This window comes from Mastigoproctus giganteus, chromosome 5 (genome assembly GCF_048544385.1).
Source record: "Mastigoproctus giganteus isolate SK-2022 chromosome 5, ASM4854438v1, whole genome shotgun sequence".
Lineage (NCBI taxonomy): Eukaryota > Metazoa > Arthropoda > Arachnida > Uropygi > Thelyphonidae > Mastigoproctus > Mastigoproctus giganteus.
Genome location: NC_143579.1, coordinates 191,758,171 through 191,784,036, shown reverse-complemented (window position 1 = coordinate 191,784,036; position 25,866 = coordinate 191,758,171). Strand labels below are relative to the sequence as shown.

Below are 25,866 nucleotides of genomic sequence, written 5' to 3'. Positions count from 1 at the left end.
ATCATCAGTTGGTCCCACTGTATAGAATATAAATACTGTCTCAGTCCATCGTAGTCGCCTTTACGGAAGCAATAACCCTTCCCTTTACCCCTAATGGTAGTTACCTCTTTGAGTAAATCCCACTTCAGCACACTGTGATCACTGCCACCTAGTGGTTCATTTATCTGCAGATTCTTAATGCATGAAGAATCACTGCTGATAATCAAATCAAGAGTATTACTCCCTCTAGTTGCCTCCCGAACATGCTGATGTAGAAAACAATCATCCAATAAATCCACAAAAGCCCTGCTAGTGTGTGAGTATCCAGCCCCCAAATTCCAGTCAATATCTGGGAAATTAAAATCTCCCATTATAAGACACTCTGATTTACTGGCCCACTCTATTTCCCTGTACAGTTCCTTATTATACTCATCAGAGTCATTAGGCCTATAGCACACTCCTACTCTCAATTTTGATCTCCCAATGTTTATGTCACACCAAACTGACTCCACACTGCACTGTCCAGCGATGTCGACTGGCTTCACTTCCTTGGTTTTTATGTGTTTCTTAACTAATAGCATAACACCTCCCCCCTTCCTATCCTGTCTATCCTTTCTGTAGACGTTGTACTCCCCAAATTGCAGTTCCGCATCCCTTATATCTGTGTGACACCACGTCTCTGATATCCCAACAATATCTGCCTTCGATGTTTTGAGCAATACCTCAAATTCATCAAATTTATTTACTAAACTCCTAGCATTGGTGTACACGCAAGTATACCTGCACCTGTTTCTATTCAGGTTACCTCTTTAATGTCCAAATTCAGGTTACCTCTTTAATGTCCAAGTTTGCAGACGATACCAAGGTTGGCAGGGTTGTTAAGGACACTACTGATACTATGCTGCTGCAACAGGATCTGGAAAGGTTGAGCAGATGGGCTGAGAGGTGGCAAATGAAGTTTAACATTGACAAATGTAAAGTACTACATATGGGAAACAGTAACCCCAGATCAACGTATCAACTCTGTGGTACTACGCTGAAAGCGGTAGAGAATGAAAAGGATCTGGGGGTAGTTGTGCAGGCAGATATGAAGTTCTCTGAGCAGTGCAGACGAGCTGCAAGAGTAGCTCATGGTGTCTTGTCAATGATATACAGAATATTTTCTAGCAGGGATAAGGAGGTGATTATCCCCTTGTATAAGGCAATGGTCAGGCCACACCTTGAGTACAGGTCTGGAGGCCTCATTTTAAGAAGGATGTAGAGCTGTTGGAATGAGTACAGAGAAGGGCAACAAGATTAGTGAACAGAACAATGGGTTGCTCTTACGAAGAAAGGCTTAAGTTTTGCAAATTACAGTGTCTAAGACTAGGTACCTGCGAGGTGATCTGATTGAGGTGTATAAATCCTTGAATGGTTTGAGCATGCTCAATGCTGATGGGACTCTTCCTCTTGCTCAGAATAATCACCTGAGAGGGCATAGATTCAAATTGAGGAAAGACGGTTGTAGGATAGATGTGTGAAAATTTGCCTTTAGCCAGTGAGTGGTTGATTGCTGGCAGAAACTTCCATCTGTCATTGTAGAAGTTGATAGCTTAAATAGATTCAAGGCAGAACTTGACAAACATTTGGAGCGAGTAAAATAAGGGTTTTTTTTTTTTTTTTTTTTGTTGATGCTATATAAACGTTCTTGCATCATGTGCCCTTGCTAATGCTAATTTCAAAAATATTAAATGCTGCACTTTATGTATAGGTATGCCTGATGGTGGCATGGAAAAGGAAAGTAAAAAAAGTCAAGTGCAGCCATTATCAACCCACTGCAGGATGGAAGCCTCCTCAACAATTCATGCTGAGGGAAATGGACCATAATCTGCCACGCTGGTCCATTGTGGGTTGGCAGATTGACCGTATTCAGCAGTCAGGGGTTTGAACCCCAGTCTAACTCAAAGAGCGTGTGCTACTGCACTCCCGCTCCTGCCTACTCGACTACGACTGCTTAACATTTAACAATAAAATGGATGGGGTCCTAATATGTGTAGCAATATTATTGTACATATTTTTGTTATTGAATTTATTTATGCTAGCATATTCTTCAAATGGCATTTGCAGATTGCTAACAGTCATTATTTTCTTTTTCATAGTCCTTTCACCAAGACTGATGAAACTTTTGCATATCCCCATTTTTAACCCAGAAAGTGCAAAATATTTTGGGGACGTTGTTCGACATACCATCAAAGAAAGGAAACAACATGGTCAGGTATGGTACCACTCATATTCATGAACTTCATTCACCCATATTCAGATCAATTAAATAAAAAATCAAATCAAAACTAAGGGCTTGACAAACACAGTCACCACCACAACTAGTATTTCACAGGTAAGTCCAGTGCTATAAAATTGATTTGTTAATCCTTTGTTTTATGATTGTTGTGTATCTTACAAAGATTGGCACACTTTTAACAAAGGCATAGTATGATGAACTCTTGGTATGGATACTAAGTCAAAGAAATGGCGATTCATTCCGTGAAATAACAGCATTATTTAATGGAATGAATCGCCATCATTTTCTACAGGTGTTCAGGATTGCAGCTTTCTGGAGTTCCATGTATGTGTTCTCTGGGAGGCTTATTGCTGCTACATTCTTATGGGGCCTCTTTGGCCCATGCTGGTGGTTGACAGTGATTGGGATGGTCATTACTTGTTCCATATGCCACATATCTTTGACTTTGTTTTAATTCTAAGTACTTCCTGATCTTTTCCTTGTATATTTTCTGGAAGTTGCTAGTTTAGGGCACTGCCATGTCAATCAGGTAGGTAGCCATTTCCTTCTTGTCAAAGAGGGTTATGTATGGTCTGTTGTGCGGGATCATCTTGTCTGCTATGATGGCACAGTCCCAGTATAGTCTGTGTGCAAGTCTCTAGTACAGCCTGAGGCTTGTACTGTATTACAAGTAAACTCTCTTTGATTAGCTATGATAGCTTCTGATGTATTAACCTGGCCCCCTGGTCGTGTCTGTGAGTACTCCTGGATGATCACACTGCATCCTTCAGCGATGTTCTGGATTGTTTCTGGGTATACAGGTAGCATTGTCAACATGTGTCATCTGTTACTCCAGGGTCCTTGCGATGTATTTTCTGTAGTTCTTGGTGTTGATTACCTGGTCTTGGATGGTGAGCATGAATCCTTCTGTCTCAGGGAAGAGCCTTCCATTCATGAGCCAAGCATTAGAGGCCATCTTATATACAGTAGACTTTCAGAATAACGGCACCTTCAGAGATTCAAGTTGCCATTATTGAAATTTTTCCATTATCTAGAAAGTTTTATTTTTAATATATTTAATGCAGAAATAATGAGGCTAAATAAGAAACAGAGAGATTAAGAATGCAATTTTATTTACTGCACGTAAAAACATAAACATGTTGACGGTCCAATGTTATATTCTGCCATTAATACACTCCTGCTTACATTCTATTTTCTTTATTATATCAAGTTTAGTCTGCGTGGGTAGCACTGTGGTATCGTCAATGATGCGAGAAACTTTTATGGGCTTTTTTTCACTCTGAGACTGAGTTAGTCAATCTTCGGCGTAGATGGCAAGGTTTTTCCCCAGAAACTGGAGTTTTACGTCCAACAAAACAGGCAAATCGACCAGAGAACACACAATTTACAGAAATACACATGAATTTACTTTCTGCGTGACCCTAATGTAATAGTTTGGATTACATCAAGTTTGTCACTAAGCTTTAACGTTATTCTTTTTTTCTTCTCTGTATGAGGTTTATTAACTTTAGGAGTCATATTGAGGGGTTTTTAATTTAAAATAAGTGTAAAACAGCAGTATAATCTGCGATATCAGTACAGAATACATTTTAAAAATAGTGAAAATACAGTAATCATGTGACTTGCCATTTTCTTTTTCCAGCACTGCAAGATATCTGTGCTGTATGTAAACATCCGATTTCAATGTGCCGTTAGTTTGAAAGTTCCATTATTTGGGGTGCTGTTATTTCAACAGTCTACTGTATGTAGTCTTGACGGAGGTCATTGTAGTTTCTGCCATGGAGTGTCTGCTTCACCTATATTTCTGTCTTTGTTTCTTCTATCTGTGTGTCTTCCCCTTGTTGAGGTTGAGTGTTGTGTGTTGTTTATCTTTCTTATGGCTTGGTAGATTGGTGCTGTGATTTCCTGGAACTAATCCTGCAGATTCTTAATCATCTTCTTCTCTTGTTCAATGAAATCAGTCAAATCCCTCCCCTCCTTCCTTATGGGCTATGGTCAGTCTCTCAATGGGTGACTTCGTGTGGTGTTGGCGCCTCTTGGTCATCATTATCCTGGTCCATCTCATAATCTCCTCCAGTTCAGGGTTGGTCCAATCTGTGATCCCAAAAGAGTATGTTGGTACTGGGACTGCATAAGTGTTAGGGCTGTGACTATGTTCCCACCATTCAGATTTGATTTTACCAGGCTTCTCAGTCCCTGATGATATTTCTCAGTCAGGCAGGCCTTGATCTCCTTGTGTTCTGATTGATGGGCCTGCATTATCCCCAGATATTTGTATGTCTCTCCCTCTGTCATGACTTCAATTTCTCTTCACCAGTCTTTATCTGGTAGTTTCTTCTGACTGGATTTCCTTGATGCAATCCATGTATCTTGCATTTCTCTAGACCAAATTACATCCTGATGTCAGTGCTAAACTCTTTAGTGATAATAGTAGCTGTTGGAGTTAATTCTTGGTTGTGCCATAGAGTTTGATGTCATCCATTTACATCAGATGAGAGCAAGTGTACAGGTTCTTCCTCCCTTCCTTTAATGTATTGAGCTCTTCCTCCCTTCCGTCATTGAGCATAGTAGACAGTGGGTTGAGTGCTAGACAGAACCATACTGAGCTCAGGGCACCTCCCCGGAAGATTTTTCTTCTGATGGGTATTGGCCTCGTCATGATGTTCTCTACCTTGATGGTGGTCCTCTATGTTGGCATGGTTGGTTGTAGGAAGTGTATCAGTGTTGGGTTGACTTTGTAGACCTTCAGTGTCTCTATCAGCAAGCTATGGGGAATGGAGTCAAAAGCCTTTGCGGTAGTTGATGTAGGCCATGTACAGGTTGCTGCGCTTCTTATAGGCTTGCTCTATAACTGCAGCATCTATGGTTAATTGCTCCTTGCATTCTTTGTTCATTTCCTTGCATCCTTTCTGCTGTTCAGCCATTATGTTTTGGCTCTCCAAGTAGTCTGCTATCTTAATTATGCAACTGGTCAAGATCTTTTACATTATTGAGAGACAGGTGATAGGTCTGTACTTTGTGGGGTTTGTGGTGTCTTTGTCCTTCTTTGCCTTCAGATAGGTGGTTCGTTGAGTCAGAGAGACTTGTATTGTGTCAGGGTGTGTTATTATCTGGGTGAACTGCTCTGCTGTGTGCCTGAGTGTGCAGGTAAACTTCTACCAATAGTTGTGGATGTTATCTATTCCTGGGGTTTGCAGGTTGTGGGATTTCCTGATTGACTGTTGCACAGCTTCCTCCTGAATAAACCGTTTTGTCATCTCTTGTACCTTCTTGGTTTTCTTCCTTCCTAGATCTATCCAGGGTGCATGATCATTATGGCTAACTTCACTGCTGCACAAATTTTCCCAGAACTCCTCAAGTATCTTCTGGTTGGGGAGTCCATTGCCTTCATTCTCCTCTTGTCCAATTTTCCTATAGAAAGCTCTCTGGTTTTCACAAAATGTCCTGTTGTGTATTTTCCTCTGGACACTCCCCTTGTAATGGTGAAGTCTCCTGCTGAATGCCAGGAGTTTCTGCTTGAGGGTGTCTTCAATCATCTGATTATAGGTCTTGTATTTGCTGTGGGTGTTTTCTTTCTTGAGAATGGCCTTCACTTTTCTGATCAACTTTTTACTTCTGTTACTTCATTGGTGTTGGCCTATCTTCACTGTTATCTCTTCTATCTTCTGCTGAAGCCTTCTTTTCTAGGCTGAAGGTTCCTTTGCCATTGCGCCTCTTTTTGTTATTATTGTTGTTATTTTTTATTATTGTTGTTCTCATATTATTTCTCCCTGACTGGGGGGGGGTTCCTCCCTGTGATGGGCATTGCTACCAAGTACACAGGGTGGTTGTTATTATTATTATTTTGTTGTATATTTAAGTAAATTCCACATCAATATACACCGATGAGCCAAAACATTATGACCACCTACCTAATATGAAGTTGGTCCTCCATGTGCAGCCAAAACAGCTTGTACCCGGTGAGGTATGGACGCTACAAGGTTTCTAAATGTGTCTTGTGGTATCTGGTACCAACACGTAACCAGCAGGTCCTTTAACTCTGTAAGGTCCTTGGTTGAGACGCCGCAGATCGGATTTGCTTGATGGGATTGATGTCTGGAAAATTTTGAGGCCATGTTCTGCGAATCAGTCTCGAACAATCCGGGCGGTGTGGCACGGCGCATTAACCAGCTGAAAGACTGCACGCCAGAGGGGAAGACCGTTGCCATAAAAGGTTGTATCTGGTCAGCAATGATGTTTAGGTAGGTAGTAGATGTTAGAGTGCCTCGCACATGGATGACTTGATCCAGGGTATCCCAGCAACACATCGCCCAAAGCATGACACCGCCACCAGCTTGCTTTCATCCCACGGTACATCCATGTGCCATCACTTCCCCAGGTAAACAACACACATGTACCCGGCCATCCACATGGTGCAACAGGAAATGTGATTCATCGGACCAGATGACTGTCTTCCAATCACTCAAGGTCCAGTTCAATGCTTGCATGCCGATTGTAGGCTCTGTCGCCGGTGAACCGTGATTAGCATGGGCACTCGGAGCGGCCTGCAGCTACGCAGCCCCATTTTCAGCAGGGTTCGATGTACTGTGCGTTGTGACACATTACTCCCATCACCAGCATTCCATTTACCGGCGAGTTGTGCCACATACCATCCAGGAGAGCCTTTGCTTACCTCGAGCATTGATGAGCCATGGTCGCTCAATACCTCACGGCGATGTGTAGGTTTTCCCTCCTCGGACCACTTTCAGTAGGTACTAACCACAGTTGACTGTGAGCCCCCTACCAGCCATGTATTCCCTAAGGTAGCAATTTTTTGATTTGCCTAACACTGCTTCAGTAGCATCAGCAAATATTCTTGCATCCTTTTTATTTCAGTGTATCCCATCCCTGTAAATAGTTCTGTCTGTTAACAAGCACTGGCCCTTGCTGAGAAGCATTCTATCACAAGCCTTGCAAGATCTCTCTCTCTCTCTCTCTCTGTGGACAAATTGATCAACAAGACTATCATCATGTACTAGCCCCTCTCATGTCCGTGCAAAATTGTAGATACTTTTCCATTTACTCCTAATTTTCAGCTTTTTCTTAACATTGCCCTATACTGTGGTCGCCTGTTATTAATATTATTAGAACCAACATGTACAACAAAATTACCTTCTATGCCCTTTAGAAGATAACTGCACTGCAACATTAACTTTTTCCCCTTGCTGACATAATTCCTAGCCCTGTTCCATCTATCATTTTTGGAAAATATATATAGCCTGTTTTTCGCTGACAAATAGTGTCACTGATAATAGTTGCTCCCTGTGGGATCAGCACTTTCTGCCATTGGGAATGTTGCTGTGTTCTCTGATGCATGAGGAGTTTCCCCAGGGCTCTGTACTCAGTGCTACACTCTTTATAATTGTAATGAACAACGTGGGCAGGAGCAGCAGTGCGTAGCACACACTTCTTGATTAGACCGGGGTTCGAGCCTGTGACCACCAAATACAGAGGATGCGGAAAGGTCAGGGAATGACCACCGCATATCCCTGGAGCAATATGGCCTCAGTTGCTAATGCTCCTGAAAACCAAATAACAACAGCTGAACAATTTCCAAACACTATTGATAAGGCACTGTTTGTAGATGACTTTAGTATTTCTTGTAATGCGAAAAACATGAATATTATCGAGAGACAGTTATAAGGCGCAATAAATAAGATCAGTACGTGGGCACAAACCAATGGTTTTCAACTTCATACTTAAAACACTCACATCTGGAACTACAACTGAATGGATAACCAATAGCAGTTTAACCCAGCATATGATTCTTAGGAATCACCTTAGATCATAAACTTACCTTCCTGGAACATATTAAAAGACTAAGAACATACTGCCAACAAAAACTAAATATCATCCGGGTTCTCTCAGCAACAAAGTGGGGAGCTGATCGCCTTACCTTATTATGGCTATACAGATCTTTAATAAGATCAAAACTTGACTATGGAGCACCAGTGTATAGCTCAGCAAGGCCTAGTGTCCTTTGCTGGCTTGATCCTCTCCATCATAGTGCAATATGCATTGCTCTATGAGCATATCCATGTCTCCAATACATATTCTATACGCCAAAGCTCACGAACCCCCTCTCTCTATCAGAAGGCAACAACCTATATTATGCTATGCATATAAAATTAGATCTATGCCTGAACACCCAAATTGGGAATTACTTTTCACCCCCCAACACAGCAGGTTATACCATAACTGCCCTACTGCTAACCAACCATTAGGTATAAGAATAAGACATCTTCTAGAAGAACTTAATCTGATTGATAATATCGCAAATACCCCTCCACTACTCCTTGCTCCGTGGAGCATTACTCCAATTTCATGTGATAATACCTTCATAAATGGGATAAATCTGCACTACATAAAGAAAATTTCTTGCAACTTTACCATGCAGTAGTGGAGCAGTTTCTAAACTTTGTTGTAGTTCATACAGATGGATCAAAGAATGACGCCCATGTTGGAATCGCCGCAGTTTTTCCTAACATAACATTGGCTTACCAACTGCCACATGAGTTCAGTATATTTTCTGCCGAACTAATGGCAATTCAGGTTGCATTGAAGCATATCAAGTCCTCCAATATTGAAAACAGTATAGTATTCTCTGATTCTCTAAGTGCACTTCAAGCCCTGGAAAACACCATGAACATCACCCACCCAGTTGTGAAAGAAATAACAAACACTTTATATATTTATCTGATCTTGGAAGAACCATACACTTCTTTTGGGTCCCAGAATATATGGCAATCCCAGGAAATGAATTAGTGGACAATGCTGCAAAAGCGGCTGACTTACCACCCGATGACCAGTGGAGTGTTCCACATCAAGATTATAAACGAATAATACAGGAAAAATGCATGTACACCAGTGGCAATTAGCATGGCAAAACTAACTTAAAAATAAGCTTCAAAGTATCAAGCCAAATCTTGAGCAATGGCCTTCAAGCTTCAGTCCAATTCGACAACAGGAGGTAATACTAGCTCATCTGCAAATATGTCACACTAATATTACTCACAGTTATCTTTTAAGAGGGGAGATTCACCCCCAGTGTGATCACTGTAAATCAGTGCTTTCAGTGAAGCATATCCTTGTGGAATGTACAAAATTTGCAATAGAACACCAGAATCTCTTCACTCCAGCCAGAAGATCCACTAACGCTTACTTCAATTTTGGACAATAAAACAAACATCTCAAAGATTTTTACCTTTCTCAAAGCGATCAATGTATACCACCTCCTTTAGCTAGTCAAAAACCAGTTTTCTGACTCTTGATCCTTAAAGAAATGTATGGCACACTATGGCCATACATGCCCATGCGCCTAAAAAATTCTCAAACAAACAAACAAAGAATCTGATGCATGAGTGTAGTCTCTAGCACTGATTTGGGTGCAGGGCTCAAGGGGTAGAATTTTTTTCAGCCTGGTCTGTACTTGTTAACAGGAGAGACTGCTTCTACAGGGATGGGATACACTTAAATAGAAAGGGTGCAAGAATGTTTGCTGATGCTATCGAGGCAATGTTAGGTGGGTCGGAAAACTGCTAGATTGGGGGGATACAAGGACTAATAGATTAACAGTAGCCACTGGCAGAGGTGAAAGTGATTCTTGCACTGCTTCTATTGGAATGAGCCGCAGCCTGGAAAATAAGATGCAGGATATTTCAGAGACTTCTGGGAATCATTGGGGTACAAGTAAACACATGGGTTGTGTTAGGGTAGTTAAGAAAAAGAACAGGTGCATGTATACTTGTGTGTACACCAATGCTAGGAGTTTAGTAAATAAATTTGATGAATTTGAGGTATTGCTCAAAACATCAAAGGCAGATATTGTGGGGATTTCAGAGACGTGGTGTCACACAGATATAAGAAATGCAGAACTGGAATTTGGGGACTACAATGTCTACAGAAAGGATAGACAGGATAGGAAGGGAGGAGGGGTTATGCTATTAGTTAAAAAACACATAAAATCCAAGGAAGTGAAGCCAGTCGACATCGCTGGACAGTGCAGTGTCGAGTCAGTTTGGTGTGACATAAGCATTGGGAGATCAAAATTGAGAGTAGGAGTGTGCTATAGGCCTAATGACTCTGATGAGTATAATAAGAAACTGTTCGGAGAAATAGAGTGGGCCAGTAAATCAGAGAGTCTTATAATGGGGGATTTTAATTTCCCAGATATTGACTGGAATTTGGGGGCTGGTCACTCACACAGTAGCAAGGCTTTTGTGGATTTATTGGATGATTGTTTTCTACATCAGCATGTTCGGGAGGCAACTAGAGGGAGTAATACTCTTGATTTGATTATCAGTAGTGATTCTTCATGCATTAAGAATCTGCAGATAAATGAACCACTTGGTGGCAGTGATCACAGTGTGCTGAAGTGGGATTTACTCAAAGAGGTAACTACCATTAGGGGTAAAGGGAAGGGGTATTGCTTTCGTAAAGGCGACTACAATGGACTGAGACAGTATTTAAATTCTATACAGTGGGATCAACTGATGATATTGCCAACAGCAAATTCAAAATGGGAAGCATTCAAAGAACTTATCGTGGAAGCTACTAGGCTTTACATACCAACTAAGAAATATTGTTCAAGGTTTAGGCCTAAATGGTTGTCAGATGAACTAATGAGGCATATGGCAGAGAAGAAAAATGCATGGGATACATACAAATTAACACGTGACACGGACGCCTATGATAGATACAAGTTGATCTGTAACCAAGTTACAAAGGAGGTTAGGCAGGCGAAGGCAGATTACGAGAGATCCTTGGCAAGGGATGCGAAGAAAAACAGCAAAGAGTTCTTTACTTATGTAAACTCTAGAAGGAAGGGGATGAATCAGATTGGTCCACTTGAGATCGATGGGTCAACTGTTGATGACCCTGCTCGGGTAGCTAACAAACTAAATGAATATTTTGCATCGACATTCACACATGAGGAGTTATTCAGCGAGGGGAATGCCAGAGGTGTATTCAATTCTAGCAGTAAGCTAGAGAATCTTGTAATAACTGAGAGCAAAGTGGAGGAGAAATTGTTGAAGATAAACACAAGAAAGGCACCTGGGGTGGATGGGATCTATCCAGTTATATTAAAGGAGGCAGCAAAGGAGGTAAGCAAACCCTTAGCCATAATTATGAGAGCTTCCTTGGACTCAGGGGAGGTACCCATTGACTGGAGATGTGCAAATGTGACCCCAATTCACAAAGGGGGATCAAAGGCTGACACAAGTAATTATAGACCTGTGAGTTTAACTTCTGTTCCCGGAAAATTAATGGAGGCACTGGTGAAAGAAGCACTGCAGGATCATCTAGACAAGACTTCAGTTATAGCTAGGACACAGCATGGTTTTGTTAAGGGGAAGTCTTGCCTGACCAATTTGATTGGATACTGTGATGCAGTCACAAAAGAACTGGATGCAGGGAATAACTTTGATATTATATACTTGGATCTTAGAAAGGCTTTTGATACTGTTGCACATGGAAGACTGCTGCACAAATTGGAGCAGTGTGGCATTGGAGGCAAGTTGCTGCTATGGATAAAGGGGTGGTTGAGGGGGAGAAGACAGAGAGTGGTAATCAATGGACACTGCTCATCGTGGACTAATGTTATTAGTGGAGTCCCTCAGGGTTCAGTATTGGGGCCTTTATTGTTTTCTGTATTTATAAATGATATTGATGATGGTATATCAGGCTTAATGTCCAAGTTTGCAGACGATACGAAGGTTGGCAGGGTTGTCAAGGACACTACTGACACTATGCTGCTGCAACAGGATTTGGAAAGGTTGAGCAGATGGGCTTCGAGGTGGCAAATGAAGTTTAACATTGACAAATGTAAAGTACTACATATGGGAAACAGCAACCCCAGAGCAGCGTATCAACTCTGTGGTACTACACTGACAGTGGTAGAGAATGAAAGGGACCTGGGGGTGGTGGTGAAGGCAGATATGAAGTTCTCTGAGCAGTGCAGACGAGCTGCAAGAGTAGCTCATGGTGTATTGTCAATGATATATAGGAATTTTTCTAGCAGGGATAAGGAGGTGATTATTCCCTTGTATAAGGCAATGGTCAGGCCACACCTAGAGTACTGTATACAGGCCTGGAGGCCTCATTTCAGGAAGGATGTAGAGCTGCTGCTGGAACGAGTACAGAGAAGGGCAACTAGATTGGTGAATGGGACAAAGGGGTTCTCTTACGAAGAAAGGCTTAAGTTTTGCAAATTACAGTGTCTGGAAACTAGGCACCAGCGGGGTGATCTGATAGAGGTGTACAAAGCCTTGAATGGTTTGAGCATGCTCAATGCTGATGGGATTCTTCCTCTAGCTCAGAAAAATCACCTGAGAGGGCATAAATTCAAATTGAGGAAAGACAGATGTAGGATAGATGTGCGGAAATTTGCCTTTAGCCAGCGGGTGGTTGGTGGGTGGAACAGACTTCCATCCCTTGTCGTGGAAGTTGATAGCCTAAATAAGTTTAAGGCTCAGCTGGACAGGTATTTCGAACGAACAGAGGGGTGAAGTGGAAGTGGTTATTTTTATTTATTTATGTTACTTTTTTTTTTTTTTTTTTTTGGCTGATGCTGCATAAGCTTGCTTTCTTGCATCAAATGCCTCTACTAATGCTAATGCTAATGCTAATGCTAATGCCTTCAGAACGATGAGTTTTCACTTAACTTAATCTCATCACACTCCTTGCATTGAAAAGACACAAAGGCAGCCCCTGTGGTTGTATCTTGGCTTACTACAGACAGTCTGAAAACATGAAACAAGTACACTGCTGGACAAAATTAACAGAACAAAATGTTTTTCACAAATATTTTATTGTGAACAGCATCTCCAAAAGCAAATATTTGATATAATAGGCATCCTGGCATACAAATTCTGAGTATCTAATAAAAATTGATCTACCACCTTACAGAGCCCCACATTATGCAAATTATTCATGCCTATAAAAACATGGGTTACAACCACATCACTTCATTCCTGTTTTTTGGCTTGCTGAGTGGGAAAGCCACATCTCTAGTACTCAAGATGGCAAGTCATTTAGATGATTCTTTGAGATGGCGGGCCATTGAACGACTTTGAGAGAGGCAGTCCCAGGCAGAAGTGGCATGTTGGCATAATGTTTCGCACAGTGTCATCTTGCCACTATGGAAGCAGTTTCAGGAGACAGGAACCATTACAAGAAGAGCTGGCCAAGATTGCCTGAGGACTACATCAACCAGAACACACCGCTTCTGGCTCCAACAGTAATATGGAACCCTACAATGTCCTGTCATCATCTGTCTCTTGAGGTTGCTGTGGCCACAGGCGAAAACATTTCCAACCAGACTGCATTAAGAAGGCTCAATTCAAGTGGACTCTATGCAAGGAAACCAGTGTTCTGTATCCCATTAACTCTAAACAACCACAGAGCTTGAAACCAGTGCCAGGAATGCGTGTGACTTGGAGCCCTGACAAATGGGGTACATTTCTGTTCTTTGGTGAGTCCCATTTTAGCCTGCAAACAGATTCTAGATGTTATTTCTTCTGGCGGCAGTGAGGAATGTGGTACCATCACTCTAACATCAGAGAAAGGGGCAGTTACAGTGGAGGCAGTGTTCTCGTGGGAAGCAAAATAATGATCAACGGCTGCAAAGTTGATCTGAGCAGTTACAGTACCCTTATCAAAATATATTTTCTTGTTCTGTGAGAACAAACAAATATATTTTGATAGGGGTACAATAACTGCACAGAGATACTAAGAACAGATCCTTGAACCCTATGTGTGACTTTTTAGGGGTGCGGTTGGCCCAGATTTTCTTTTCATTTGATAATGCCACTGCACATTAGAGCTCGAATGGTAAAGGAATATATTGAATCTGAAGATATCTAACAACTGGCATGGCCAGCACACTCACCAGTCTTAAATCTGATCGAACATATGTGGGATGCCCTTGAGCATCATTGTATGCCAACAGCAACTCCTTGGTCACTTGGTGATCTATGGTCTGTGCAAGCGGAAGAATAAGACTTATTGCCAGAGCACCCTTATATCAGGCATGGTTCACAGCTGTCAGGGCTGTTTAGCCATTGGAGGGTATTATGCACCATACTGATGTAATGTGACCATATTTTCGAGCACCTTCTATCGACTTCTGTAATGTGACCTTTTTGGTAATTCTTATACAATGCCTATAAACATCCCTTATAACTGTCTGAAGTTTCTTGCTGTCTCCTCATTTCATTATAGTACACCATCATACCAAAATTTTGTCCCACTTCATTGCAAGCTGCATGAGTTACACCACATTTTCTATATGTTCTGTTAATTTTGTCAAGCAGTATAATACCCAGTCCTCAGCTGGATATCATCATTCTTCTCTTTCTTGGTGATTCCCTTGTACTTCTCTCTCTCTCTCTCAGGGTAATTCAGAAATTTTTTTGGCTGGTGCAGCATAAGCCTCAGGCTTCCTTACATCATATAACTAATAATAATAATAATAATAATAATAATAATAAAGCCATGATTTTTAGGAGAACTGCTACCAGCAGTTTTCCTTTTGACAATGCATTCACACTGCTTTGGGCTCTTTGCAGTTTTAGTATAATATAACTACATTTTTGACTACCACTGCTTTTGATCAATGGTAGTCAAGCTTTTCTTTAATGTATCCCTGAATGTTCAAAGAACTGTATATCCCATCTTAAAATATCTGATGACTATTATACTCTTAAAAGAATTTTTTGAAATAAATTTTAAAACAATTTTTTTAAAATTTACTATGAGTAAAATATACTCATAGTAAATTTTAAAGTTATGTGAAAACACCCTGTACATATTCATTTTTACTTATAATATGATATGTGTGAAAAATCACTAAGTAAAGGAACAGCCCCTGTTCAGTAAAACATACTGTTACTGAATTTATAATAAAGTCTGTAGGAAAGAGTGAAATGGACCACCAGTACTAGAAACTCTACTCTTCAGTAATGTTGCTCACCGGGCTGTAACTCACAGGCATTCAAAAACCATCTGATTTTTGGTTTCTTTATTGAAAATTCTGCAGATACAGTAAGTGAATTGTACATTTTTTTATATAAAATCTGATGCCATTGTTAACAGTATTTCCATGACTATAACTGCTTTGTATTTCATACTCATAGATCAGGAACGATTTCCTTCAGATGTTGATGGATGCAGAGAAAGACAGTGTGATAACAGAAAGCAAAGACGTGTATTCTGAATATGGTCATGAAGAAGAAAATTTTTCAGTGTTTAAAGATGAAGTGAAAAATAAAAGTAAGTTTTTTGGTAAAATTAGAAAATGTGATGATTGCAATTATAGCAACTTTGCTTCTTGCCACATGCTCACATGAGAGAGTTGCTTTCATTGCAACTCCCACATGTCCATCAAATCATGTTTGGCTGACAATCAGTTTCTATATAATTTATCGGCCAAAATGTTTATTCAATAAGTGACATTTCATTTTATTTTATGAAAGCTTTAATGTATTCCATTAATGTGTAAATTACTGAAACAAACTGAATTTTATCTGGCATTGGAGCTCATTCTCCTTGTTCACATTGCAACTGTGTTTTGTGTGATGAGCTCTAGTGACATACTGCATGGCAGATTTTTGCATTCCACAGGGACTAACTCTGCAATTTACACACCATATTCATTGTCAATGGCAAAGTGACACACCAGATGAGATATCAAATTTTTACCAGTGGCATAAGAGGATATGAGGTGCGGCAATAAAACTCCCAGACTTGTGCTATTGCAGTCTTGATAAATTTGAAAATAAAATGGAAGTGTTAGTCATAGTTTAGACTTCCTCCAACAGATGGTAGTTCAGAGATTGTCCAGTACGCTGAGAGGTTGCAAGTAATAACCAGTTTTATTAGTAGTATTGACTTTATCATGATTTTGCAATGGGGCAATGAACAAATATAAAATTTTGCTTTAAACTGGGAAAAGCTGCAACAGAAACTTATGAAATATTAAAAACTGTTTATGGTGGTGAAACATTCAAGCATGCCAATGCGTTTGAATGGTATAAGCAATTCAAAGATGGATGTGAGGATGTTCGTGATGACTGAAGAAGTGGGTGGGCCTCTTGAAATGAGGACAGAGTTGCAAAAGTTCAGAAATTGTGGCATGAGATCATTGTTTGACCATCAGAATGATGGCTGATGAATTAGATATGAATAAGAAGATGATTTTTAAAATTCTGCATGAAGATTTATTGAAAAGGAAGGTCTGTACAAAATTTTTACTGCACAGCCTCACAAATAAGCAAAAACAATGAAGACTATCATCATGCAAAGACTTCAACTAGATTTGTCAAGACTCATGTACAGTTTTGACTATAACTGGAGATGAGTGTTGGGTGTTTTGGTAGGACTCTGAGATGAAGTGTCAGAGCATGCAGCGGATTTCAAAATCATCACCAAGGCCTGAAAAGTTTTGTTTACAGAAGTCCAGGATCAAAACAATGCCAATCATTATTTTTCAACAAACAGAATGTGATTCGCAAGGCATTTGAACCTGAAGGAGAGAGTCAATGCTGCATTCTACCTACAGGTGCTTCAAAAGGTTTTGATGCACATTTCTCAGGTGAGGCTGGAATTTCGAGAGAAAGGCAGCTGGTTCTTGTTACAAGACAATTCCCACACCCATTCTGCACTTGTGAAGACATATCTAACAAAATGTGGCATTGTACAGATTCAACCATCCACCCTATTCTCCCGATCTAGTATCAGTTGACTTATTCCTCTTTCCCAAGGTGAAAACTGCTCTCAAAGGAAAGAGATTTCAGGATGTTGAGGTTATAAAGAAAAACATAACTGCCGCTGACTTTTCATAAAATTTTAGAATGGTGTTATAAGTGCATTCAATCAGGTGATGATTACTTTGAATAAGAATAAAACCATTTCTGAGCTCCTTCACTATATATATATTCTGTAGCCCAATCACTTAAGTCAGAAGAGTTTGCAACTAATCATTGTGATAATGAATACAGTCATTAACCATATTTAGCAGACATGCTACTGCACTCCTGTACTAACCTATCTGCTGAGTGCAGATAGGTTAGCAATAGTGCAGATAGGTTAGAAATTGTGACGCTATTTTAACAGTCCATCATATTTATTGAATATCCATGTTTTTATAATGATCATCGTTTATGTTTTAGCTCTCTGTCTGAGCCTTATACACACAGACAGATTTTATCGGACAATGACGTGTCAGCTATATTTACGTTTTCACAACTTATTAATCTAAATAACTTTATCTAGAATGTTTTTATCATTTTATGCTTTATAAACTTTTTGTATCATATACTCTTTCACAATAATATATAAACAATTATAATATTATACTTTTATATTTTACACCTTTTTGACTTAGTGCATTAGTGCCGTTTGACTTTGTGCCTTAGACACTAATGCACCATAATATCCTAAAACAACCAAACTGTGCTAACTTTTCTGCTATGTCAAACCTGTAGGATATTATCTCCAGCAATATTCCCTTGGGCTATTAGTAGTAAACATTTCCAAATGGACATGACTTCCTAACTTACACCAGTGCTGTTTCATGTGCAAAAGTAAAATCCTTCATTATACAATGCCCACCGGCATACACAGCTGCACAGCAGCTGTGTATGCCAGTGGGCATTGTATAATGAAGGATTTTACTGTAACAGTTTATACTTATCAGTAGCATTGCAGGATACAGTAAAGTATATGGTTGCAGCATAGCAACCATATAATTTACTAGTTAACTGATACTGTTTCTTTTACTTATAATAGTAGTAGTAGTAGTAGTAGTGGTGGCATGTGATGCAAGAAAGCAAGTGTATGAGCTTATGCAGCATCAGCCAAAAAAAAAAAAAAAAAATCACCCCATTCCCTCCAAATGCCTGTACAGTTCCTCCTTAAATTTATTTAACCTATCAACTTCCATGACAGATGGAAGTTTGTTCCAGCAATTAACCACCTGCTGGCTAAAGGCAAATTTCCACACATCTATTCTACATCTGTCTTTTCTTAATATTTTCTTAATTATTCAGCAAGGGGGAGGATATAAATTTCTTGCAGTCAGTGGAGAGAAAAGTGTGAGTGGCATTTAGAATTGAAGAATATAATATATATACTTTAATATCAAAGAAAAATAATAAAGAAAGTCAAACTGTGTATTACAAGTTGATCTGTAATAGTGCCACAAATAAGGTCAGGTAGACCAAGGCTGTGTATATGAGAAAGCATTGGCTAAGAGAGCAAAGAATGGGGACAAGGAATTTTTCATGTATGTGAATACAAGGAAGAAAAAAGCAAATCAGATTGGATCCCTGTGTACTGGGTATGAGAAAGTCTTAGACAATCCAGCTGATGTTGTGGATTAATTTAACAGGTACTTTGTATCTGACTTTACTCACAAAAGACCCTTCATGTTGAGAAGCTGCTGTGCAAGTGAGACTGAGCCATATGAAATTAGCGATGTAGTAATTACAGATGACTGTTTATTAGAAAACCCTTTGAACACAAAGGCAAGTAATGCTCCTGGATTTGATGGCATATACCCTGTAGTTTTGAGGGAGAGTGCTAGGGAGTGTATCGAACCATTGATGTTAATTATGAGGGCATCTTTGGACTTGGAAATTCTTGGAGATTCTTTTGGATTGGAAAAGTGCCAACGTATCTCCAATAAACAAAGGCAGTTCTAAGAGTGAAGTTGGTAACTATAGACTGGTTAGTCATGACTGTGGTGGTAGAAAAAAGTCTTAGAGGCAATGATGAAGGGTGCAATCCAGGAACATTTAGATAGATATAGCATTCTGATGGGCACATACAATGGCTTTGTTAAGGGAAAATAATGTTTAACTAACCTAGTAGGCTTTTTTTGACACAGCTACTTGTGAGCTGGGTTTAGGGAACAATTTCAATGTAGCTTATAAGGATTTTAGCAAAGCATTTGACTTGGTCCCACATGACAAGCTACGGTATAAGCTTCAACAGGTTGCGATTACTGATAAGATTCTAAGATGGATTGCTGGGTAGTGCAGGACAGAAGGTAGAGGATTGTAATTAATGAATATTCTTCAGATTGGTGTAATGTCCGTTGTGGGCTTCCTCAAGGATTGGTTCTTGGATTGGTTCTCTCATTTTCATAAATGACATTGAAGAAGGAATAAATACGTGATGTAAAAATTTGCAGACGATGTAAAGATTGATAGATTCATTAATGATCAGTGTCAAGCAGCACTCCTTAGAGCAGTGGTTTTCAAAGTGAAAACCACTGCTCTATAGAACCCTATAGGGGTGCTGCGACGTCAAATTTAGCATCGGCTTACATCATGGCCATCGCTACAAAAGGTCATTGAATTTCATGCAACTGTGTAAATTAGAAGTCATCGCAGAAGTCATGTAAATTAGAAGTCACTTTAATATAAAAGTCATGTAAATTAGTCATGTTAATTTTAAAGTCATGTAAATTAGAAGTCATTGCAGTGTTTATGTATATACACCTACATATAAGGAACAGCCGAGCTGAGCCGTCCTTCGCATACACTGTATTTGAAACAGCACCGCCTTACAAAATATTCTGCCAGCGCCCATTGCATCCGGTGCTGGGGGTACCGGGCATTTTTCATAATGGATTTAGGGTGCCTTCAGATTAAAACGTTTGAGAACCACTGCCTTAGAGGATGACTTGAACAGACTTCAGAAATGGTCAGAGAAACAGGAACTATTTTTTAATGCTACTAAATGAAAGGTTTTATACTTGGGGAATAGCAACTCACAAATAAATTATACACTTTGTGAGGTTGGATTAAAAACAGTGGAGGAGGAAAGGGATATGGGAGTTATGATATAGGCAGTGTGAAGCTTTCTGAACAGTGTAAAAAGGCAGCCGGGAAAACCCTTCGTGTCCTATCGATTTATCAAACACTATCCTGTGGAAACAGGGAGGTCATAGTCCCACTGTATAATGCAATTGTAAGATCACATTTGGAATACTGTATTCAAGTGTGGAGAGCTTATCCTAAAGATATTGAGCTTCTTGAAAGGTTCTAAAGACAGGCAACTCAAATGGGGGGATTGGCAGAAGGATGGCCATATGAGGAAAGACTCCGAGTACATTGGCTACAGAGCTTGGCAAAAAGGCACCTTAGAGGTGACCCGATTGAGGTTTATAAGCCTGTGAGAGGGATTAGTAAAATGAATGAAGCTAGAATTCTCACTGTTATAAAGAATTCCAGAAATATGGGTCATTTGCTGATGCTATCGAGGCAGTGTTAGGTGGGTTGAAAAACTGCTAGATTGGGGGATTCACAGACTAAAAGAGCCACAGGCAGAGGGGAAAGTGATTCTTGCACTGCTTCTATTGTAATGAGCAGCAGCCTAGAGAGCAAGTTACTGGGGACTTCAAGAGCTGCTGGGAGTCATCATGGAACAAGTAAATACATGGGCTGTGTTAGGGTAACTAAGAGTAAGAACGAGTTTTTTTTTTTGTTAGTTGACACATCAGCTTCTGTGGCCATAATGCACCTCCCAAGGTTTTTGCACTACTCTGATCCAACCCAAGGCAGGATACGAACCTACGACCTTTGGGTTTCCAGGCAGGCACTTTACCCACCCTGCTAGCCCGATTGGCATAAGAACAAGTGCATGTATACTAATGCTAGAAGTATAGTGAATAAAATTGATGAATTTGAAGTGCTGATCAAGACATCAAAGACAGATATTGTTGGGATTTCAGAGACATGGTGTCACACAGATATAAGCAGTGCAGAATTGGAATTTGGGGAGCACAATGTGTACAGAAAGAACAGACAGGGTAGGAAGGGAGGAGGGGTTAGTTAAGAAACACATAAAATCTAAGGAAGTGCATCAGGTTGACATGGGTGGACAGTGCAATGTTGAGTCAGTTTGGTGTGACAGTTCATGTGCCAGGGGCTAAGAGGAGCCAACATGGAACAAAATATGTTTCCATCTATAGAGTCGACAAGCTGTCGGCCAGATACCGAACATGAACATGATTCATCACAAGCAAAGAGATTGAAAACTAATTCCTTGGTGACAGACTTACCAGCATTCTTAATAATGCACTGACTATCAGAACAGCCTCTCAGTAAGCTATTCCCCTTTCTAATCCAAAATCACCTGGAAAGTATTGCAGGGTCTCCCAAGACAGTAAAGAGACTGCAATCAGGGGACTTACTTGTTGAAACTCTAAACCACAGGCATTCTGAAAAACTGCCAAAAATTACAAATTTTGCTGATATTCTAGTTAACGTAACCTAAATACATCAAAGGATGTAATATCTAGTTGGGACCTGATGAATGTGACGGAGGAAGAAATTAAAGAAGAGCTTCAGGAACAAAATGTAATCGCTGTAAAAAGAATTATGGTCAAAAGAGACAATATACTCATACCTACTAGAAATATCATTCTCACCTTTAACAGTGTAAATCTGCCCTCATCAGTAAAAGCAGGATATCTACTTTGCTGCACTTGTCCTTTCATACCCAATCCGTTGAGATGTTATAAATGCCAAAAGTATGGCCACTCTCAAATGACATGCAGAGGTTTGTCCCAACTGTGGATCCTCCGATTACATTCAAAGTGATTGTTCGGTGAAAGAAATGATCTGTCCCAACTGGAAAGGCAACCATCCTGCCTACTCTAAGATGTGAGAGATGGAAAACGGAGAAAAAAAATATCCTGAAAAAAAAATCATGTGAGAGATGGAAAACGGAGAAAAAAAATTGTGAAATATAAAGTTGAAAATAAAGTTAGTTATCAGGAAGCAAGAAAATTAATTGTACCCACTATCCCTAAACCTACATATGCCAATATTGCAAAAAAAAAAAAAACAAAAAACAATAGCAACTCAAACTGATGTTACTGTTCTATCAAACAGATCAATCTCCGACTGGGCTCGGGCTGTCCTCTCAGCAACATTCCAATCCCCTTAAACACAGACCAAGCAAGCAATATGCCTTTTATGATACCAGTGAAATCTCCTCCTCCGCCAGTGATTGCTACTACTTCAAATAATCATAGTCCTCCTTCAAAAAAGATTATTCTGGATACATCAGTGAATGCAGAGTACCCATCCAAACAAGAAGATCCAATTCTGGAAATATTTGTAGAAGAAGAGGATAACTGCTCAAATTTCCATTTCCATAAAAAACTACTCCATCTATAGACGAGATCGGAATACATCCGATTCTGCTCATGGTGGTGTAGCTATTTTAATTAGCTCAAGGATTCCAGCTAGGCAAATCACTCTCCAAACCCAAATCGAAGTTGTCACTATGCACCTGATTACTCAGACTGCTTTAACACTAGTCTCAGTTTATCGCCCACCAAATCATACTTACTCTTATAATGATCTTGAAGAATTTTTAATACAGCTACCCTCCCCTATCTACCTGCTAGGGGATTTCAGTGGCCACCACCCTTTATGGGGATCATCTAAATTAGATGGACGCGGCCAACTGATTGAAACTTTACTGGAAAAACAAAACCTCACTCTTCTTAATAGTGGCTCACACACCATACAGTTACCTGATGGACAGACTTCTGCCATTGGCCCCACGTGCCAAGCGATTTTGTGATCAAGTGTCTTTTTCCAGTGAACTAGTGCTCTCTCTTGAATAAATAAAATCATCTTCTTTATTTAGCATACTAACACACTAACAAATGATTAAATAATCACTAGTAAAGAAATCACTTTACTTGATCAGGAGGAGAAGTAACCATCTTTCTTTTTTCCCTTTTTATTTGCATATTATCACTAACCCACTACTGCTTGTCACAAAGGTGGCACTGCTCCTGCCTCCACGTGGAGGGTAAAAGGTCTTCTCTCCAGGGCAAAATGGAGCAAGCAGTTTCCAAAACCCAGAAAACCACTGGGTACACAGAAGAAGCTCTAACAAGACAACAAGAGGATTCTGGTTATGTTTCATCAAAACATCAAAAGACTGACGTAGAAAGAATGCGAACTCCAACTTTTCTAATTATATATTCCACTGAAGAACAACCGATTGGAAAACTATCTCCATTTCTAGTGCAGAAATGCCTAGAAAGCACAATAGGTACTCCCAAGATAGTTCATCGTTTAAGATCAGGAGACCTACTGGTTGAAGTTGCCACTGCTTGACAATCCGAGCAACTACAGAAACAAAAAATTTTCAGAGGAACATCTGTCACCATTTCACCGCACATGCCCTTGAACACGTCAAGAGATGTCATCACCGAATGGGACCTCGTGAACTTGTCAGACGAAGAAATTAAACAAGAATTGCGAGATGATGGTGTGATTAATGTAAAGCAGATTCTAACAAAGGACGATGTAATTAGTTCCTACTCGGAACATAATCCTCACATTTGATAATCCGAAACCACCAACAATGATAAAAGCAGGTTACCTTAACTGCCATGTCAGACCCTACATGCCAAATCCATTACGCTGCTGTAAGTGTCAGAAGTTTGGGCACTCACAGCCAGTCTGCAGAGGAGCAGCTGCCTGTGCCAAATGTGGCTCCACTGAGCACCCTAGTACAGACTGCACAGCCGCAACAGCAAACTGTCCTAACTGTAAAGAAGCATCCAGCGTATTCGAAGGAGTGTCCACCTTTGGAAACGTGAAAAAAACATACAACGGTACAAGACCAAACACAGTGTAACATACCAAGAGGCTAAAAAATCTTTACCAGTTCCAAATACTAACAAGCCAACTTATGCTCAAATAATCAAAAAAGCACACATCAACTGCCACTCAAACGGAGATAATTATACCACCAAGCAAATCACTAGCTGAATAGGCAAGGTCAATACTGTCCCCAGTAGCAACACACCAAACAAAATGCAAACAAAGCAAAGCTATAAATACACCGATCACAGTACAGCCAGGTGCCATTCAACAGTAGAATACTACAGTATCTACCAATCCTGACTCAAACCAAACAGATTACCTGGATTCAGAAGATAATCCAAACCAAGATGAATTGTTCACTGAGGAGGAGATGGATACAGGGAAACCTCAATTCCCAAAAAAAGGAGAAAGGTAAACTTGAGCAATGCAAACCTTCTGTATGGCTCCTCCATAGCCAGGTGGGCAGGAGCAGCAGTGCCTAGCACATGCTTCTTGATTAGACCGGGGTTTGAGCCCGTGCCCACCAAATATGGAGGATGCAGAAAAGGTTAGGGGAATGACCGCCACATATCCCCGGAGCAATATGGCCTTAGTTGCTGATGCTCCTAAAAACCAAACAACAACCTTCTGCACCTGGAAAACAAATCAAGGGCTCATGTAAACCCAAATAATGCTTACTTTCTTACAATGGAACTGTAGAGGCTATCGTAGTAATTTGGCTGACATACGAGATCTCCTTTCACAATATGATCCTATTGCTTTCTGTTTACAGGAAACCAATCTAACACCAAATATAATTGTTTCCCTTCGGAAATACATAATACACCAACAAGATTGTGTTGCACACAACACAACACACAATTTGCACACAATTTGCAAAATCTAGCACATGGAGAGGTAGCACTGATTATCAACTCCCAGATACTCTCAAAACCAATCCCATTAAAAACAAACCTTGAGGCAGTTGCTGCACGAGTCAATATTAACTTCGTTTAACCATAGTCTCATTATACTTGCCACCTAACCAAAATATAAGTTATGCCGATTTAGAACTAGTGATACAGCTTCCCAAACCATACTGTATCCTCAAAGACCTCAACAGTCACCATCCGCTACAGGGAAACCATAACCTGGATAAGTGTGGACAAACCATCGAAAAATTACTTGATCAACACAATCTAATAACTCTCAATAAAGGAGCGCACACTTATATTCATCTTCCTACAGGGTCTATCTCAGCTATCGATGTCTCTTTATGCTCAGCAACCATATACTCTCTATTTGGATGGCCTATTCACAGCATTCCACTGGCAGTGATCACTACCCTGATATGCCGCATTGAAACAAGTGTCTCCCACCTTTCCTACTGAATTGCCAAATGGAACTTTTCAAAAGCAGAATAGGACGTGTCAAGCAGCTAGCTATGCTAGATGAAAAACAGGTCCAACAAACAACTATAAACCTGGCAGTTGAATATATATATCCAACCAAATACTGCAGGCAGTGGACAAAGCAATTCCAAAACGATCCACCAAAATATTGGCCCACTCTAAAGTGTGGAGGAATGAAGAATGTAGTGCTGCTAAAAAAGAGAAGAATAGAGCATGGAACATTTTCAGAAAGTTCCCAACAACAGAAAACCTCATCTGCTTTAAACAGGCAAGGGCAAAGGCAAAACGAATTAGGCAGGCAGACCAGCAAAAGGGAAGTATGGAGGCGTTTCGCTTCTACAATTACAAAAATGACAAAAACCCAAACAATATGGGCCAAAATACAGCGCATGTATGCAAAACACCCACGCGTCAACTGCCCCATGCTTACTGTCAATGGCTCTGATATTACAAAACCAGAAGAGATTGCAAACACGCTAGGTAGATCATTCATGGAAATCTCAGCTGTGACATCATACTCACTACATTTACAGGC

General features: G+C 40.1%; 1 protein-coding gene across 1 annotated transcript in view; it reads left to right on the top strand.

Moving 5' to 3' along the window:
- The window catches only part of LOC150085957 (cytochrome P450 3A8-like), a 170,193-nt gene that overhangs the window by 86,383 nt on the left and 57,944 nt on the right, over positions 1–25,866 (top strand). The window contains exons 8-9 of the mRNA XM_090374754.1: positions 2,118–2,233; positions 15,433–15,568. Coding sequence (XP_090230880.1) covers positions 2,118–2,233; positions 15,433–15,568 — 252 coding nt within the window. The remainder of the gene's footprint in view (positions 1–2,117; positions 2,234–15,432; positions 15,569–25,866) is intronic.